This window comes from Chanos chanos, chromosome 7 (genome assembly GCF_902362185.1).
Source record: "Chanos chanos chromosome 7, fChaCha1.1, whole genome shotgun sequence".
Taxonomy (NCBI): Eukaryota; Metazoa; Chordata; class Actinopteri; order Gonorynchiformes; family Chanidae; genus Chanos; species Chanos chanos.
In genome coordinates this window covers 40,482,637-40,501,940 of record NC_044501.1, presented here as the reverse complement: position 1 = coordinate 40,501,940, position 19,304 = coordinate 40,482,637, and the positions used below count along the sequence as shown (strand labels likewise).

General features: G+C 39.4%; 1 protein-coding gene and 1 non-coding gene across 2 annotated transcripts; both read left to right on the top strand.

The window, feature by feature from the left end:
• Positions 1 to 1,332: 1,332 nt before the first annotated feature.
• On the top strand, positions 1,333 to 10,298 carry LOC115816380 (guanine nucleotide-binding protein G(i) subunit alpha-1-like). Its single transcript, XM_030779337.1, has 8 exons — positions 1,333 to 1,450; positions 4,610 to 4,652; positions 4,784 to 4,925; positions 5,160 to 5,317; positions 6,336 to 6,464; positions 8,871 to 9,000; positions 9,672 to 9,819; positions 10,099 to 10,298. Exons 1-8 carry the CDS (start codon positions 1,333 to 1,335, stop codon positions 10,296 to 10,298), a joined length of 1,068 nt encoding a protein of 355 aa, XP_030635197.1.
• A 1,376-nt stretch (positions 10,299 to 11,674) lies between these two features.
• Positions 11,675 to 11,784, top strand: trnal-caa (transfer RNA leucine (anticodon CAA)). The gene is made up of 2 exons: positions 11,675 to 11,712; positions 11,739 to 11,784. It is a non-coding gene; the product is annotated as a tRNA-Leu (tRNA).
• Positions 11,785 to 19,304: the final 7,520 nt, after the last annotated feature.

Sequence of the window (19,304 nt, the reverse complement as noted above, 5' to 3'; positions counted from 1 at the left end):
TGTTGTCTATTCTAGCCCCAAACAGTTTAGAGAGGTCTGGGTGGGGAAAGCTAGAACACAGCTGACTGTCCAGAAGAAAAATGTTGCCTGAAAGCTCACAGCAGCCTACAGCTCCTGCCAAACTCTGATATACGCAATGCTGCCTGCGGTCTCTGCCATCTTTCTTAGACCAGAGCTTTGCTCTTTGTCATTCCTCTCTTGTTTGGAAGGCGAGTGCTTCTGTCTTTCCTTCCTGACCCTTGGGGTATGTCATGTGACATAAATGCCCATAAAACATGTATGTGACTAACTGTATTGAGTCAAACTGAATTAAACTTCAATATATGGATAACATCGTTTTGATTTAACTTTGTTACAGACATGTAAAGCCCTTTGATACTGGGCTCTAAATAAACTCATATTATTATTATTATTATATTATTATTATATTATTATATAGCCCTTAGTGAGATTTTCAGCGCTGGTCAGTTAAAATGTTTCCAAATGTGCTGAGCAATTTTGCTCTGTTAGCCAACTGATTTTGTGGAAGTTCTCTAGGTAAGGGTTCATTTTGTAATTAAGTTGAACCGTTTTCCTAACACATTGTTTGGCCATGTCTCAACCTTTGCATGAAATGCATAGCATGTGCGCTGGCATGTGTATCAAAAGAGATTAATCAACATCAGTAAATTCTCCAAAAAGAAGAACTGCCCATACACCGCAAATCCAGAAGGAAGGGATTTAAATTCCTTGCTATTAGTTGGAACTTGGAACGCTGTAGATTCCTTCCCCGTTCTGCTCGCTGAAGAAATCGTATATACTCCGTTTGATAGCCACTCTGACAGCTTTGCTTGAACGTATCCTTCCTGCAGTACCCCTGTATGGTTTGCACGCTATTTCATGAAGTTGAGAAATGACCACCACGAGCTTTGTGAACAGTGTCTTGGATCCCAGCGGCTTACCGCTGCTTAGGCGCTCAGCATGTGCCTTCAGTCAATTGTACACGTTCACCAGCTGCCATGTATGTAAACAGGAAGCGTGGAACACTCGATGACGGAGAACAGACTGAGAAGTCGACGGCAGAGAGACGTTACGGCTCAAACACCCGATTTTGTTTATTTATTTACTCATTTATTTTTAAGATTTTGACGTTGAACTCTCGAGGAATACACTTTTGAAGGTGCGAAGGACGTATTCCAGTTCCGACCACTGCCTTTTAAAATATCACTGTGGTCCATGGCGTTATAATAAGGACGTGTGGTTCCCAGGGAGTGACTCGTTTTTACCCATACATTTGGGTATTCCAGATATTTTATCAGTTTATTTGACTTTGTCTGGGGGATTCGCTTGAGGATGGGGTGTACCTTAAGCAAAGAGAACATGGTGGCAAGGAAGCGCAGTAAAATGATCGACAGGAATTTGAGAGCTGAAAGAAACAGATCAGAAAGAGAGGTCGGGGTGCTCCTCCTTGGTAAGCAAAGCGTGCAATTACGGCTTTAATCTCGTAATATTGCGACCTTATTTTCAAAATCTCAGACTTTTCCCCTTAATGTGACCCTAGTACTCCTTCGTATGCTCTGCACTTTTGCATGTTGCAAATTTTTTAAACCAGAAGCAGTTAAAGTGGTTAACTTGTTTAAATGCACTCTCTGCTTTTTTGTTTTGTCGCTCTTCAGTACATCAGGTTCAGTATGCCAATCAGTAGGCTACTGTATCACTTTGAATATTAAAGTGCAAATTAACACCAGACCACTCTTGTGAGTTTGCTACCTTTTAGGATTAAAAACCATAGAAGGGTGACATTGGTATGACATAAACAATGCAGCTACAACTAATAAAATTAATAATGGCTGTGGTAGATTAACAGTAGGTGTGCGAATGATCAAGCATCGAAAATAGTCAATAGTATTGGTGGTGTCGAGGTGGTGGGGGGGCTCCCAAATCAATTCTGCTTATGGGCCCAATAAAGGCTTGGGCCGACCCCGTTCATATCAAATCGTTTATCAGTGGGAGCAACCTCTAACGTTAATCAGTGGTGCTGGCAATGAAAAAACATGGGTTTCAGGGATCAGTAAATAAAATTTGACTGGTTGTCTGTATCCATGTACCATAATTCCACATAGGCTACATAGCCTACTGGAGTTACACATGAAAGAGCCCCTGTCTCCTCTCTCACACTAACCTGACAAGTGAGTTTGTCAAAAGCTGAAGATGCAAATTATGAGGGGAAGAAGAAACAAAAATTAATTGATTAAAAATGGAGGTGATGAAAATGATGTGAATTGAAAGATAGAGGAGTAAAAATGGATGTGAAATGAAAAGTAGAGTGATAAATTATCAAGTGATTTGATCACTTTAAAGCTGACTTGATTAAAACAATCGTGTTATGACGAAAACAAAGCCATGTTTCATCATTTTCATTCACCATTTTCATTCACAACACAACATTTAAGGAACCTAGCCTCCAGGGTGGAAGTAATAAAAATGAATTGATAAAATTGATAAACTTGACTGACGTTTTATTTGAAACGGTGTTGCTCCAATAATCAACTCAGCTGACATTTTATGGTTCACAGCAAACAATTTTTGTTACTTCCGTGTTTTTGGCTATCAAACCGTAGGGAGCTTAGGACATTGCACCTCTGGTCAGAAATTGAAATTACTTCCACCCCTCATAGTTTGCGCCCACCAGAAAATGCAGACATGTGGTAGAAGGGGTAAGATCTGCAAGGAGGGAAGAGCTCACCATCTTAATTTCAGCTTCGGAACAGAGGACCGACGCGCACTCACTGATCTGAATAATGCTTTTCCTGTCGTGTGCTGTAAGACAGTTTGAGCTACAGCCTTTTAAGGCTTGCATAGGAAAATCACCCACATCTTGTGACTCCATACTTTTCCTCTTTGCACGTGGAGGACTGATTTTAAATCAATTCCTAACCCAACTTGACTAAAGACGGGCAAACTGACAAAGCGGAACTGCGATGATAGCCAAGGCCAAGAGCTCTTGGACAGCTGTTATGATGCGTGGACTTTTACTCTTGGGTTTCATGCCTGTGAGAGACCGAAGTCTAGCGGCAATCGCAACCTGTCAAAGCTGCTCCGTGCCCTCACAGCCAATCACATGCGAATGCTCTCCTTATCTCCCTCTGATCTGTGGGTTTCATACTGTTCTTTGCTGAGAGATTGCACTCGAGTTTCAAGTTTCAAATTTTTATTGTCATTTACTAGATAACAATGTGGACTTCGTTATCAGTAATAAAATTCTTTTACTTGGGGCCAGCTCAACTTGCACAATGTAAGTAAGAGTAGATCATAATAAAAAGAACAGATAAGGTAATATAAAGACACACACACACACACACACACACATATATATATATATATATATATTTATGTCTGTATCGTGGTACAAGCTAGTTATCATAGTGCATTCATCACGGTAAGCCTATTTTATGTTTATTAATTAAGCGTTTATCACGCTACTTTGCTTTTTAATCCAAAGCCTGTGAATTCTGAGAACGCATCATTCAAGGGACATATTTGTTCATTCATATGTAAGTGGCTCTCTAAATATTGTAATTTGTTGCGCTGACGATAAAGAATTAAGCTTGTGTTCATAAACTGAAACCACTTTCAGATCAAAAGGTGCAGGCTATTTGTTGGTACCTCGAGTTATGATGGCTACAGCAGGGGGCAGAGCCTTCTCTTACAGAGCCCCACAGTTATGGAATAGCCTCCCAATTAATGTTCGAGACTCAGACACAGTCTCTATGTTTAAGTCAAGGCTGAAAACTTATCTGTTTAGCCAAGCCTTTTGCTAATAGCTCTTTACTAGGCAAAGGAGCAGATCTGGAGGGTTCTCGGGCATAGATTGTTTGGTGAACTGGGATGTTTGGATGCTGTCGCCCCCCCACTTTAACATGTTCACTCAGGTTTGTTGACTGTGGAGTGGGTGGCCGCCTTGTGTCCCAGAGTGCCATCATGTCCATATTACCTTCTAGCTCTCCCTTTTAGCTATGCTGTACTAGTTAGTCTTGCTGGAGTCCCTGCCTGCACTCGGCACACGATGTATATTTACCTCAACCATTATGTGGAAATGAACATCTAACAATGTGCCTCTCTCTCTCTCTCTCTCTCTCTCTCTCTCTCTCTCTCTCTCTCTCCCTCTCTCTCTCTCTCTCTCTCTCTCTCTCTCTCTGTCGAGCCACACATGCTACTCCTGAGACACCAGTGATCCTGACTCCTCCCGCCCTGTGGACTGATCCATCCTGGTGTCATCATCTTCCATCCCCCGTCAGCCTCCTGTCTACATCACCATCCCCTTTGTTCATGCCCCAATTTATTTTCAGCTGTAACTGCCCACGTGGTCGGCACCTATTGCACACCTGTCTGACCAAGGAGGGGTCTCCTCTCTCTGTGGTCCTCCTCAAGATTTCTCCCATTTTCCCATTTCCCTCTTGGGTTTTTGGGGAGTTTTTTCTTGCCCGCCATGAGGATTAAGTCAGGGGGTGCCGTCATATTTTGATTTGACTGTTGTGGCCTGTAAAGCCCCTTGAGACTGTAAACAGTGATATTGGGCTCTAAATAAACTTGAACTTGAACTTGAACTTTCTTTGTTTCCCATTGTCAGGTGCTGATGAGTCAGGAAAGAGTACGATTGCCAAACAGATGAAGTAAAAAGTTCTAATATTACCCCCTTCATTTTTCTCTTTGAACGTACGGCAGAAATAATCATTTGTTATCCTGTTACTATCCTGTACTTTGTCTCTGAATTTACTCTGTGATTTCTTTCCCCCTTTCCCAGAATTATCTGTGAGGGAGATTATTCTGAAGAGGAGCGTAAACGGTACAAGGCTGTGGTCCACAGTAACACCATCCAATCCATTACCGCCATTATCCGCGCCATGGGCCGACTCGAGATCGAATTTGAAGATGCAGCACGAGCAGTAAGTTATTTAGGGCTAGAAGAATGGCACAATCACGATGATGACAATGGTGGCGTTGGGGGTCATGACTGAAGCAATACGACGAATGGCTCCTGTAGCCGTACCGATGAGGGAGATCACGTTCGTAGTCATAGTAATGCTTACAAATGGCAGTTGAATCCTGATGGTGGAGATGGTGACAAGTAAAGTAATGCCGGCGGTCATTCTGACTGTGCTGTGAACTCTTCCTCTCAGGATGACGCAAGACAGCTGTTTGAAGCAGCCGGCTCAGCGGAGGAGGGCTTTATGTCATCGGAGCTGGCTGGAGTGATTCAGCGACTGTGGAGGGATGGCGGAGTGCAGGCCTGCTTCAGCCGCGCCAGAGAGTACCAGCTCAACGACTCAGCGGCATAGTGAGTTCGTCTCTCAGATTCTCTCTCTCTCTCTCTCTCTCTCTCTCTCTCTCTCTCTCTCTCTCTCTCCCCCTCCCCTAGCATTTTTTCCTGTTTGTAGCAAATGTTTTAGTAACTGCAAACACTTTCAATCACTTACCGAGGAGATGTATACCCACAAGCCACCTCCTTTTACCATGATGTTGACATCTGAGCCTTGACTGAGCTTGTCAAGATTTATCCTGTTCTGCCAAAACCTGCAAAACTTTGACTGGAAAAAGCTGATGCCCTTGACTTCAATAGCTGGAGAGTTTGTGCTACTCTATGCATATCATCAGCGTTTACTTATTGGCAATACATGTTGTGGGAATGAGAGCGTATGGAAACTAACTGAATCTTGCAAGACCGTTTCCATCTGTGAGTCAGGTCATTACCACGAAAAGCCACTGACGTATTTATGGGTAATCTTTCATCTCTCTTTTTGTATCATAGCAGTTACTCAGCTCAGGTCTCAGCCGTTGCTAAGCAGTACCTAATCAACACCCAAACCATATTATTTGCATCTGTCATATTTCATAGGTCTTGCTGCTGTGCTTATCCATGTTCTACATGGTGCTGGAAGTTTTTTTTATTAGTTAAGGAAATGGCATCGCTGGCTATTGTGTAATTGTTTGAGTGAGATCGGAGTGGGAGAGGAGCATAAGCCACAAGCTTTTTTGGAGAGAGTTATGCTGTCAGATGCTTCACCATATTAGCACTGGCCAGAGGAGCTGAAATGCTATTACAGCAATGGCTTTTGAAGCCAAATTTACACACCATTCGCACAAGTTAACATTATTTGCACTTGGAAAAAATAATAATGCACAAGCCAGTCACTGACCACGTTACTGGATTTATGCAATTTACAAAAAAGATTTACAGACCCAAAACCTTCATTATCTCAAAACTTATTTCGTAGTTAGAGATTAGAATATATGAGTGGGACTGGGTGAAGTGACCTGAGAGAGAAGGTTTTGACTAACGTGTTTGTGTCTTTCAGTTACCTGAATGATCTGGACAGGATATCTCAGGCCACCTATATTCCCACCCAGCAGGATGTGCTAAGAGCCCGAGTGGAAACCACAGGCGTCGTTGAGACTGACTTCACAGTCAAGGACTATCATTTCAAGTGAGAGTCAAAGAGAAATAGGCCGTATTCCCACTCCAGAGTTTCGAATGTAAAAGTGACCCATGGAACTGCTCCTACAACGTGACTGTGAATAGAGGCTCTGATTGTGACGTCTGAAGGCTGGGGTGAGGGGGGGAGGGGGGGGGGTATTCTGATTTGCTTCCCACTTTCTTTGTTATGCAAACAAGGAAAACAAGCTGATACCGGCTTGTGTTACCGTATGTGTAAGCGGCCATCAATTCAAAACCATTTTTTTAAAATTCTTAAACTTTGTAAAAACTGTTTTCAACTTTGAACATTTCTTAGAGAGCATAGTACAATTTACAATTTGGTGTTTAGCAGACGCTTTTAACGAAAGCGACTTACAATAAGCGCGTCGATCGGGTTTAATGACCTAGTAAGCAAAAGATCATGGTAAGAATGCAAACCGATTATTCTCAGCACCACACTCCTGTATGTTCTTCGATGATAGAGAAGAAAAACAATGAAGAAGACCTGTGACATAGAGATAAGGTTAGTACGTATATTTTGTTTTGTTTCGATTTTTTTTTATATGCCACAACATAAAAAGAGAGGTTACGCATTGGGGGACAGGTGGATTCTGAAAAGGTGGGTTTTCAGTCTCTTTCGGAAGATGGCAAGAGATTCCACAGTTCTAACTGATTGAGGAAGGTCGCTCCACCACCGCGTCGCAAGGGCAGAGAAAAAACATGGTCGAAAGGAACAGCTGCCAGGTTCCTGAAGTGAGGAGTAGTAGAATCTCTTTGAACCTATAGGAGGTATCAGATCTGGCCCTGAACAATCTGGTGGCCTAGGCAAGAGTTTAGCTGGTGCTGTTTGCATCGCAGCCCATTCCATCACCAATCGTTGTGTTTATACACTCACACAGAAACTGCTAAGCCACATGATAGCCTGTAACATTCTAAAGACAAACAGCAAGAGTAATTACACCTGGCATTCATGCAGAAAACATGTATTCAATGGAGTACTTCTCTCATATGATGCATGCTGTTTGCTGTACATATAAGACTAATCAATAATGAAAATGTAAAGGCTTACGACTTAATTGCACAATGGGATGAAAAAGCAGGGCGGCACGGTGGTGCAGTGGGTAGCACTGTTGCCTCACAGCAAGAAGGTCTCAGGTTTGATTCTTTCTGTATGGAAGTTTGCGTGTTCTACCTGTCTGCATGGGTTTCCTTTGGGAGCTTCGGTTTCCTCCCACAGTCCAAAGACATGCAGCTTAGGTGCATTGGAGACACTAAATTGCCCCTAGGTATGAATGTGAGTGTGTTTGTCCTTGTTTCTGCCCTGCGATAGACTGGCAACCTGCCTTTTGCCTAAGATGTCAATAAAAATGTACATCTGGTTTCTTGAGGCAGACAGTGGATGGTTCGTGCAGCACACTTAAGAGAAAAAGTGTATTTCTCAAAATTATGTTTAAGGTCAGTCCCCAAACACCTGAACAGTTTTTTTTTTTTCCAATTTTCCTTAATGAATTTAAGGTGGGAGTAACTGACGTCAACTCTTGCTATTTATTAAATTAGTGAACTTTACTATTCACTCATCACATTACTTCTGTCCTTTCCATGTTTTTCCTCCTCTTCTTCTTTTTCTTCCCTGTGCAGTAGAATGCTTTGGTCTTTCTGATATGATAAACATATTTGAATTCAGAGGCACAAAAAGGGGGTGTGCAACATATGCAGCACGTAGGGGCACTAAGTGAAGGAGCGCACCAAAGGAATAGTGAAAAATATGCATACCAGTGTACGAGACACGAAAATGTGTCTTTGACATCAATTGTCTTTGTTTTGTCATTCAAAATAGGTACATACTATATTATAGACATTTTTTTGAAGTTACAGCCAGGTCTAGACCAGTGACACGGACAGGACAGGCTACTTATTCGTTACGACTGCTGTCCATTGGCTGTATTAATGATTCGAGTTAAAATGTTGTCATAAAAGATTCTAGAGCGCGAGGCTTTTCGACATCCTGTGATCTAAGTTGTCAGCTTGTCACGACGTAGAGAAAATAGTGTTAGTAAAAAAAAAAAGTAAAATAATTTAGTAATTTTGAATTGTTTTTTCTTCCCTCATTTGGGGCGCCCCTAACGATGGACAACGCTCCTAGCATTTGCCTGTGCCACCTGTGCGTCAGGCTGGCTCTGGGAGGTATCATATTCATGTCAGAATTGCTATTTGTTGGAATGGCATTTCACAGGTTGTAAATAAGGATGATCTCTGTGCTAATACTCTTGGTTTGCATATGTGTGTATTTCAAGGTTAAATCTACATACTTTATATAGTTCACAGAACCAATGTACATGTAGGGAAACCTTTACTTTGAGTATGTTTAATCTGTATTTGTAGATGTGTCATTCTGGCATTTTGTACATTTTTATAGGATGATTGATGTCACAGGTCAGAGGTCAGAAATGAAGAAGTGGATCCACTGCTTTAACGGGACCACGGCGATTATCTTCTGTGTGGCACTGAGTGACTATGACCAGGTCTCGGGAGAGGATGAGGAGATGGTATTATTTAAAAACACTACAAGTCTGTCATAGTCTATAGACATTTTTATAGTCCAGCTACTAAAAGAGTACTCCAAGCTTTGTTTTACAGATCATCCTTTGTTATGTCAAAAGCATTTTGCAATGGTCATGTAATAGCAATGAAGGCAAGGGGTTTTCGCTGAAGAAAATCTCTAATACTCATTCGCTGATGAACTCACGAAGAATAAGTAAGACATGTTTATCCAGAATGATATTTCACAAAGCCGTATTTCCTGGTTTGCTAGATTTGGCGTAATGTCAAAAAGCGGAACTGTCAGGGAGGAGGAAGCCTTAACAGTATTCCTGATCAACTGACTTTTCTCAAGATAAAGTAAAGTAAAGTAAAGTCTCCGTGATGTGAATGAAGTTCATCTCACATTCAGTGAGAGATTTATGACACATTTTTTTCTCATTTAGATGAAGCAGAATAAAATATACTCAATGTGAAGAAAAACAAAGAATATACCTTTGTGTGAAAAACAACCCTTTTTGTGTGAAACTAAAGGATACATTTACACCACTTGTCTTAAAACATAGGATAATCAAAGGAAAAAAGGGGCGAACATTAAGTTCACCAACGGTGTAACCTTAAAGAACCGGTATGATATTCACCAGCGAATATTATAACCTTGCCATTTTTGTCTCCTCAGAGTCGAATGTACGAAAGCCTGAAGTTGTTTGACAGCATCTGCAAGCGACGCGTGGGCTACTACACTTTTCTCTTCCTCAACAAGAAAGATCTGTTTGAGGAGAAGATAAAGAAGACCCCACTCACCGTTTGTTTTCCAGAATATACAGGTAAAGGATTCACAGGGTGGATCCAGACCAATGGACTTAATTTCATTTTCACATATCACCAGAGGGGATTAGGTTGTACCCAACAGCCATTTTTTTATTTTCCAATCTCATCTGGGGCCCGAGAGAAAAAACAAGTTCGGACAAAAGATCTCTTTTATGAGGACGAAACGGAGAGGTGAAACCGTTTCTCTCAGTGTGGCATAGGCTCCCTTTTTGACATCATTTGTTCTCGCCTCAATCCCTTGTAAGGTAGGCGTTTGTTTGTTTTTTTTTGGCTAGGATCCAACACGTACGAGGAGGCTGCAGACTACATCCGGCGTCAGTTTGAGGACCTGAGTAAGCACCGTCACATCAACACCCACTTCACGTGTGCGACTGACACAAAGGACATGCAGTTTGTCTTTGATGCTGTCACTGGTGTCTTAATCAGGGCTCTCCGCCCTTGTGGCTGCCCTTGGCACCTTGGGCCGAAAGATTAGAGAGGCTGGCTTAGGGCTGAAGTCAGCAGTTTCACAGACACACACACACACCCCCCCCCCCCCCCCCCCCCCCCTGGTGGTGGCAGGGAAAAACTGTGGGCGGGGCGAGTGAATGAACAGTTTAGGTGTTGTAACCTGTCAAAGAAAGAAAGCTTTATATTAAGTCAGAAAAGGAGAGTTCTGTTTCTGTTGTAGTGTGTTTAAGAGAAGTATGTTTTGAGAATATTCAAAGCATGTATGAAATATTATTGTCAAAGTCTGCTAGAGAACCATGGGAACACGACAGCAAGTTAAACGAACAGGTAAACACAGAATATTGATAACTAATGCCACCACTGTGTGTCTGTGTGTGTTCTCTGCATTTTGGAAATATTTCTAGACTCCTTTTCCTTATTTTGCTAATAAAACACATTTACAATCCACACTGAAGCAGTTTATGTCTTTTTCTTAGTGTTTCACAAGGTTTGTTAAATTCATGGAAATGAAACCTTCTTGAGTATGCTCTCCTTGATGTCTTTCATTTGCAATTTTATATATGTTTCTTATAGGTTGAAGTGACATATTGACCTCTTACTCTTTTTCTTGTATCCCAGCAAAAATGTGATGGATGTATGTTTTCACACTTAGTTTGCTTGGTAAACCACTCTCGCCATTGCATTACTAGGAAGATGAGAAACTAGAATAACGTATTCTACAAGCCTTTGAAGAATGTTCTATCCTCTTCAGAACCTTTAGCTCCAAACACCCTCATCTCTCTGAACAGGCTGTCACCGTGACCAGACTTAAGACAGATATCTCTGTAGAATGTTATTGTAAACTGATACTGGTAAATCAGAAATATACTTAATTTATATTTCTGTCACTCTGTTATTTTTTTATGTATTTATTTATTTATTTGTTTATTTATTGGCATAATCCTTGGATATTTATAGGATCACTTTCTTGTATTTCTCTACTGTCTATTTGTGAATTAACTGGATACTTTATTTATTGATTGATTGATCTTGTTGAGACCATACGTATTGACAAATCTTTAAAAAAAAAAAAATCATGTAAAACATGCTGGCTACTTCTTTCCTTCTCTTTATAAATCAATCACCGGTCTGTCTGTTTTAATCGTCCTATAGCGAACCTAAAGAGTACAAACATTAGAGACTTACTCTAAGATATAGATACTGATACACTATACTGACTATTAATTTTGATGAATGTCCATTCCTTAAACTTTGGAAAGATTTCTGTTTTAAAATATTGATGGAGAAGGGCAACCCAAGAACAGTTACATTAGGACAGGTCCACAGAAGGTTTCGTAAAGCGGTGACTACATAGTTTAATCTGTGGAGATAAGCTTCAGCTGCTCCTAAAGCCTTTTTTGTGTCAGGGTGGCCGAGTGGTCTAAGGCGCCAGACTCAAGGCTCTATACCTTCCAGCAGATGGGTGTTCTGGTTTCCAGGTGGAGGCGTGGGTTCGAATCCCACTTCTGACATCAGAGTTTTGTCTTCAAATAAATGTAAAGTAGTAGCAGTAAATGGCTTATAATAATAATAATAATAATAAATAAACAATAATACATTTAAAAAAAATTATGTAATGATATAAAATGTGTTGATTTAATTAGACATAATAGAACACCGTACAAAGGGAAGGGAAAGTGGAATGCAGACAAGAAAAATATGATTTATCAAGTTTACAGATCTTGTCCTTTTTCATCATTATTATAAAAGCCTATAGTGTACACCTCCTCTGTCTGTCATTAATGATAACTAAATGAGCCTGTGGTGACAAAGAACAGGCAGTACCATGTGTCTCTATAATTGGTAACAATACTGTCACGTTGCTAATGGTAACAAATGATCCTACATTTGTAGCGAAATCTGAATTCCAAAGATTACCTGCAATTCTTTGTGAGTAGACAAAAAAAATCTTAAATTAATGCACACAGCATCTGAACAAATATTAATCTATTAATTGTTACTTTATACTCATCTACTCTACAGATAGACTGAAGAAGATAGAGGCGATACAGTGGAACTTTACTGATGAAAACATAGACATGATAAACACACTTAACAGTAAGTGATGCCTCCCCCTACTGGAGATCACTGTTAAACGAAAAAAAAAAAAAAAGAAAGAAAGAAATACCTGACCAATAAGCAGTGGGTGATGTGTACAATTATTATCTACTAAAACAGTCAAGACTTTGAGTCAGCTGATGCTGATACATCCGAATTCACAGCAAGCGCTGTCCTATCATTGACAGTATGCTGTTGTTTGAATGTAAAACAAAACAATACAAACTGAAACGACAACATGTTGTTATAAACTGTAGGATTTGTAGCCTGATTTAATGAACCGTTATATGATGTCATATTTTCTGCTTTCCAGAACTGGAGGAAACCCATAAAAGTTTTGCAGGTGATTTGTTTATTTATTTATTTACTTACTTACTTACTTATTTGTTTATTTATTTATTTACTTATTTATTTATTTACTTAAAAAACACTGTAGAAAACAATGAATCTAAACTCAAAAGATCACCTTTTTTTTTTCTCTAATATGTAATAAGTCATTTTTTACAAGGAAACATGAGAGTCTATAAGCAAGGACACACTGGAAAATCTTTTCAGATCAGTTTAGCTTCATGAAAATTTCAGAAAGGAGATTTTAGACAGCAGGCAGGCATATACCGTTAGTTGTACAGCTGCATTGCTGTTTAGCCAAGTTTGAGAAAGTATGATGTGCTGTTTTATGTGCACATAGAAATGAGAAAGGAGGGGGGGGGGGGGGGGGGGGGACACATTACATGATGCCACCACAAACACTGCCTTTACTGGTCAAAGGTTGCTTGAAGGGCATATTAAGCATATATAGTTTCTCTGTGTATTGTCATGCCACTAGTACACAGAAAAAAAATTCATACTCAAGACAGAAGAGCTGAGCAGGCACTTTAATGTGGAAAAGATAAACCTGACACTTTAGCACAATGCTAGCATTTCATGGACAAAATCACCTTCCCTGAAAGAAACATGAAAGGACATTACTGTTTTTTCACTGCAGTTCTAATATATGGATACTATATTTGCAAAGACTAAAATAAAAAATGGGGCTGTTTTTTTTTTTTTGTTTTGTTTTGTTTTTTTTTTAATGCAGGTGTAAATAATCGTTTCCACCGTTTAGCTTCATTCACTCATATTCACAGAAGACGCTCTCGCGAGTGCCCTCTAGGTGAATTGCAGCCAACAGCGGTACAGGGGCATTAATAGGAAGTGGACAAACTCCACATAGATGGGCTCTGTTATCACTTGGAAACGCCGCCTGCTTCAATTCAGTGTTTTCGAAAACGTAATCCCCATCTTAAGTCATATCACAAAATACAGTTTGTTGGGCCAACACTTCTGTTACATAGTGAGATTGTTCTTGAAGGTTTTTAATCAATGTACGTATTTCCCACGAATGTTTAAATTCAAATTAACGAAATGTGCGATGCAGCGTTTTATTCGTAGATTCGAACATTGCATCAGTTTAACTGTAGTCATCTCATACACTATTCAGTTGACAATGAAGCTGTATATCTTTTTTGAAGCGTAAGTTCATCGTTTTATTTTGGAAGTGCATCTCTGATGTCAGTAGTCACCACATTACCGCCTATGTCTATGCACAGCCTTATGTAATATTACGCAGTGTCGTATAGGCTACATTTAAAAAAAAATGTTTTCAGTCATGCCACATTGCTGATAGTTTTCCTCTGGTAGTTGTATAGTTGTGAGGGGTCTACAATTGGTCGTCACCACGTTATCGTCTATATCTATATGTGTATATATGTTCCAGCGGTCGCCAATAAAACATTTAAAAAGCAAGTAAGTCGCGAGGTCTCCCTCTGTATGATTAACCATCACCCCCCTTGTAGCATGGAAAATCGAGACTGATGATCAGAAAACTGTGGAGATTATGTGTCAGAAAAAAACTTTTTAAAAATATGTGTGCATCAGTTTAGCATTTAACACTTGCCATGCGAATGGTGTGAAGTACACAGAAGTTTTGGGTGTTGTTGTGAGAAGTGTGACGTTTGAAAGTGTTAAATAAGTTGAACACTGAATACTGCACAAGCTGTATGTCGAGCTGAAAAATGGAAACAACTATGAATTCATTTAATGTCTCTGCCCAGAAATGTATGAATTTCAAACTTGGAAATGTTTGGCATTGTATTATACTGACTGTGGTCCTCGCTGTTTCAAATAAACAAGATTGTTTTCATTCTTCAAAAAGCAGTTTGAAGAATGAAAACACCAGCTATGATTAGATTGTATATGGGGCAAATCTTGAGTTTGATACCGTGTCAAAAACAGCAACCTTAATTCAGCAAGGGTCAAAGGGCATTTATGAGGAGCATTTAATGTAAAGCATATGATTAACATGGTCTAAATTACACATATCTGCTGATCGGTAGTCAGAATGAAAAATCCAACAGTCCAATTTCACCAAGAAAAAAAACCCATTAGAAATAATTGTGATTCAGCCCATATAACTGACCCAGTCAGTATAAACTAATGTTCTTTTTCACTTATACAGCTGGTTCATCTGGTCATCCAGTCTGCTCTGTTCTCTGACTACAGCACGATCTCCTCACCCTTTGAGTTCACCACAGACAAAGTGCTGATATGTGACATGATAAACAGAGCTGTAAGAGGAAGTTGTAGACTGTACTTAAGCATGAGACACTGGGCTGTCCTTGCACTTCTGAGCCATGGAGTCAGAGACGTCACCAGCAGCTGATCTCTATTCTGCTGTTAATTTCAAAAAGAAAACAAAGAAAGAAAGAGTGGAAAAGTCTTCCAATGGTAAGATCATTTGTCTGTTTTAACTTTAAAGAAGAAGGATATGGCTGCTACTCCACAAGACTTAAGCTCTGTTGTATTGAAATGAATCAGCTGATGTGTTTTACTTCATATACAACAAAGTGTTGTTTTTATTTAACAATATAATGCAGAATGGCTGGGGTAGTAATAACTAGGAGATTAGTTCATCTTCATTATAAACTGCTCTGTGTTCTGTGCTGTAAAATCTTTCACAGTACATATATTACAGCATTTATGAGCATTAATGCTCATCAAAAGTAGATCTTAATGGCAGAAAATACTAGTAGATTAACTGTAAAACATACAAAATTGAACACTGTTGTTGTTCTTTGCCTCCTTTGGTTGTCTGCTACTATGAAACATGGCAGAGCCTTTCAGTAACGGGTGTGGACAGTGTCACATTGGGGTGGAACTGTGTCATTAACAACTTCGGTTCAGTTGAGGAGCAAAATGAAACCAAACTAGTGCAAGTAACTCCCTCATACGTATTCATTCAGCTGTTAATACAGTACTCTAAGAAACTGCTGTAGAAATACAGCCAAATTCTAACAGAGATGCGCTGTTTTTCCAAAACACTGTGAAATACTGTAAAGTCTGATGCTTTCTCTGAGCCAAAAACAAGACTGACTGCTTACAGCAGGTTACCCTAAAACTTGATGGAGCAATGCAGTATTTTCTTTTTTACAGTAGTAGAGTAGTGAGCCACACGCAACACTGACTTTCAATCATCATTTATCCTCCTCTCTAGAAACCAACAAAAAAGTCCATAATCTCATACTGAGAAATTAAAATTACATTTGTAAATATTGTTACCCAGTTTGTGAGATAGGCCTATAACTTCTGCTGCCTAAAAGGAGGCTTAACTTGGCGTCTGATTCGTAGTGTGAGCTGACAGATGTGTTCTGAGCAGAGTAGTGGTGTGCAGTTCACAAACAAGTTGTACTTTTTGAATGACTCTTTTTAGTGAGTCGTACCTGTTCACTAGTACAACTGAGTCGTTTTTTTTTTTTTTTTTTTTTCTAATTCAGCTGCCCCCAGTCAACTGCATGCAATCGGTCAGAAACCTCTGGTATCACTATGCAGTGTGCAAGGCAGTGGGCTACTAACAATCAAAGAGCAAGGAATTGTGGACTAATGCACTCAAAAGAAATAGGTGGTAATAATGTCCGCTTCAGATATCTTTGTTGTTATGGACTTATGGATGTTTCTATTTGCTCTTTGATCTTTCTTTGAAGCTCAAGAAAGCAATGATGTCACGTACTGTGAAGTCAGCATTCACCAGTCATCTCACAGTAAACAGCTGGACAACCCCAATGGTAAGTGAGGAGTGTTCTGTTCAGGGCTTACTAAATGCTGCCTCATTTTCAGATTCCACACTCTCATAGAAAACTGTCGTATTTTTCACAAATCTTAAGCTTTCCTGGTCAGTAGTTTTCAAATCAATTGAATGCATTAATGCAAGATGCACTGGTGTACAGTGGCTGAAATCAGAGCTGGCCTGACACATAAGTGAACTACGCTGCTGCATAGGGCCCATGAAATGTCCCACAAGAAAGCTTGAATGTCTTTTTTTTGTGATATATCAACTATAATCTTAGAAAAATGCAATATTATGTTAATGGGCCAGCTAGCCAATACTACTGGTCTAATCAATTCCTGCTGCTTCTGTCAGAGCTGCTGTTACATTCGTGTACTGTAACGGACATTTACTGCACTTGGATGCAATCACAGTCAGTCAGACTAACGTTATGTCACAGTCCTCTCCTCTGTGTCGATGGAAAAACCAGCAAAAAAATGATGTCGCAAAAAGGACACATCCCTCTGTATATCTATTTGATTTTAATTGTAGTTGATGTTCTTAATACAGAGTATTAGGGCCATGTGGAGGAAAAAAAAATCAGAGATTTGGAGAATGAGGTCGTGACATAACGATGATAAAGTTGTAATTTTACAAGGAAAAGTCATAATATTATGAGAATCAAGTCATAATTTTATGAGAACAAAAGTCATAATATTACGTTGTAATTTAGGATACGTGTTATTTTAGAGGAGAGATATCAGAAGAGCAGACTGCTGCCTGCGTCGAAATGAGGACTGAAACTGTAATCCTTTATTTGCTCATTAAGCAAAACTACATTTATCAAACATTTAATGATTAGATGATTAAAGTAAAGTCTCCTGTTGACTGATGTGTGTGGAACGACACGACGCCTGAGACAAACAGCAGTTTCCAGAAGCTCAGTCTGCCACTGACTGTCCTCTCACCCGTTTTGTTTGTTGCTGATAAAACGTTTTCTCAAAAATTATTGGTTTTTTTTCCGCATGACATTTTACGATTTTATTCTGGTAATATTATTGTTATTTTTTTTTTTTTTTTGCATTTTTTTTAAATGAAAAGCAATTAAAGTTGTAGTTGCAGAGCCGGCCAGTGGTATAAGCGAACTCAGCAGTTGCTTAGGGCTTCTGTGGCCACCTGCGGGCCCCCCAGAGCGTTCAAACGTCCTACAAGAGAATTTTTTAAATCTCTTTATTAATTCATTTACATATGAAATATTGTATTATGTCAATGGTAATCATACAAAAAAAAACGAAAGTATGTTGACGGGCTGGCTAGCTAATACCATTGGTTTAATCAGTCCTCGCTGCCTCTGTCAGAGCTGGTCTCACGTTCATGGCATGCACAATGTTAAGGACATTAGCTACACAGTCAGTCAGACTAACGTTAGGTTACTCTCTCCTCTGCGTGATGGAAAAAGCAGCAAAAAAGTAATGTCGCACTTATTTTTTTATATAATTTTAGTGAGGGAGGTACTGTTTGTTGGGTATGACAGGGATATTAAGGCCACATGAAGGAAAAACAGATTTTGAGAATTCTGAGATTTCAAGAATAGGTTTTTGATATTAGCAGAATAAAGTTTTAATTTTACAAGAAAAAGCCATAATATTACGACAATAAAGTCGTAATTTAGTGAGAGAAAACGTTGTAATATTATGGAAATAAAGTCATAATTTTAGACTATGCATTATTTAAGGGGGAAATATCAGCCTCCTACATTAAAATGAAGGGATGTGGATCATCTTATGAAGTTATACTCTAGTATAGGTTTCACAAATAATGAAAAGCTTAATCTTATGGCACATCAGCACCACATTATCTTAAGTTAACTGATGTGTGTGGCACGGCATGACACCTGAGACAAACAGCAGTTGCCAGAAGCAGACTCAGGCTGCCATTGGCTGTCCCCTTGCCCATTTTGTTAGTTGCTGGTAATATAAAATTTATGCTTTTTCTCAAAATTTTACAATTTTATACTCATAATGTTATGATTTGTGTTCTCGTAAAAATACGAGTCTATTTTCGTAATATTAGGAGTTTTTCTTGAAGTATTATGACTTTATTCTCATTAAATTATGACTTTATTCTCATAATATTATGCCTATTTTCTCACTTACGACTTCATTCTCGTAACATTATGAGCTTATTCTCAAAGCCTCGGAATTTTTTTTTCCTCATGTGGCCCTAATACTCTATCGTAGTTGTTGTGCACTTTTGCACATTGCAAATTTTTTTAAAGCCAAAAGCAATTACACTTGCTAACTGGTTTACAGCAAATGCATTGTCTCCTGGTTTAATTTGTTACTTCTCAGTACACCACGTTCAGTATGCTACTTAGAACTGTATCACTTTGAATATTAAAGTGTAAATTAACACCAGACCACTCTTGTGAGTTTGCTACCTTTTAAAATTATAAACCATAGAAGGGTAATAACATGCCAGGATGACACTGGTATGATGTGGGCAACACAGCTACAACTAATAAAGTTAATAATGGGTGTGTTAGACTTACAGTCAGCGTGTGAATGATCCAGCATTGACAATAGTCAATAGTACTGGCGGTGCCGAGGATGGGGGCCCCCAAGTGAAATACTGCTTAGGGCCCCATAAAGGCTTGGGCCAGCCCTGGCTGAAATAACCTCTCTCTTCTTAATGTAAATCGATGGTCATTTGTAGCTTGCGAAAATGTTAATGTTATACATTAAAATTTCCAGAAACAGGATATGGAATCAGATTTTTATTATTTTGACTGTTAGCTTTATGGAGTGCCGTTGAAATGTCCATTGCAATCCAATTTGTTCATAGAGGACGTCC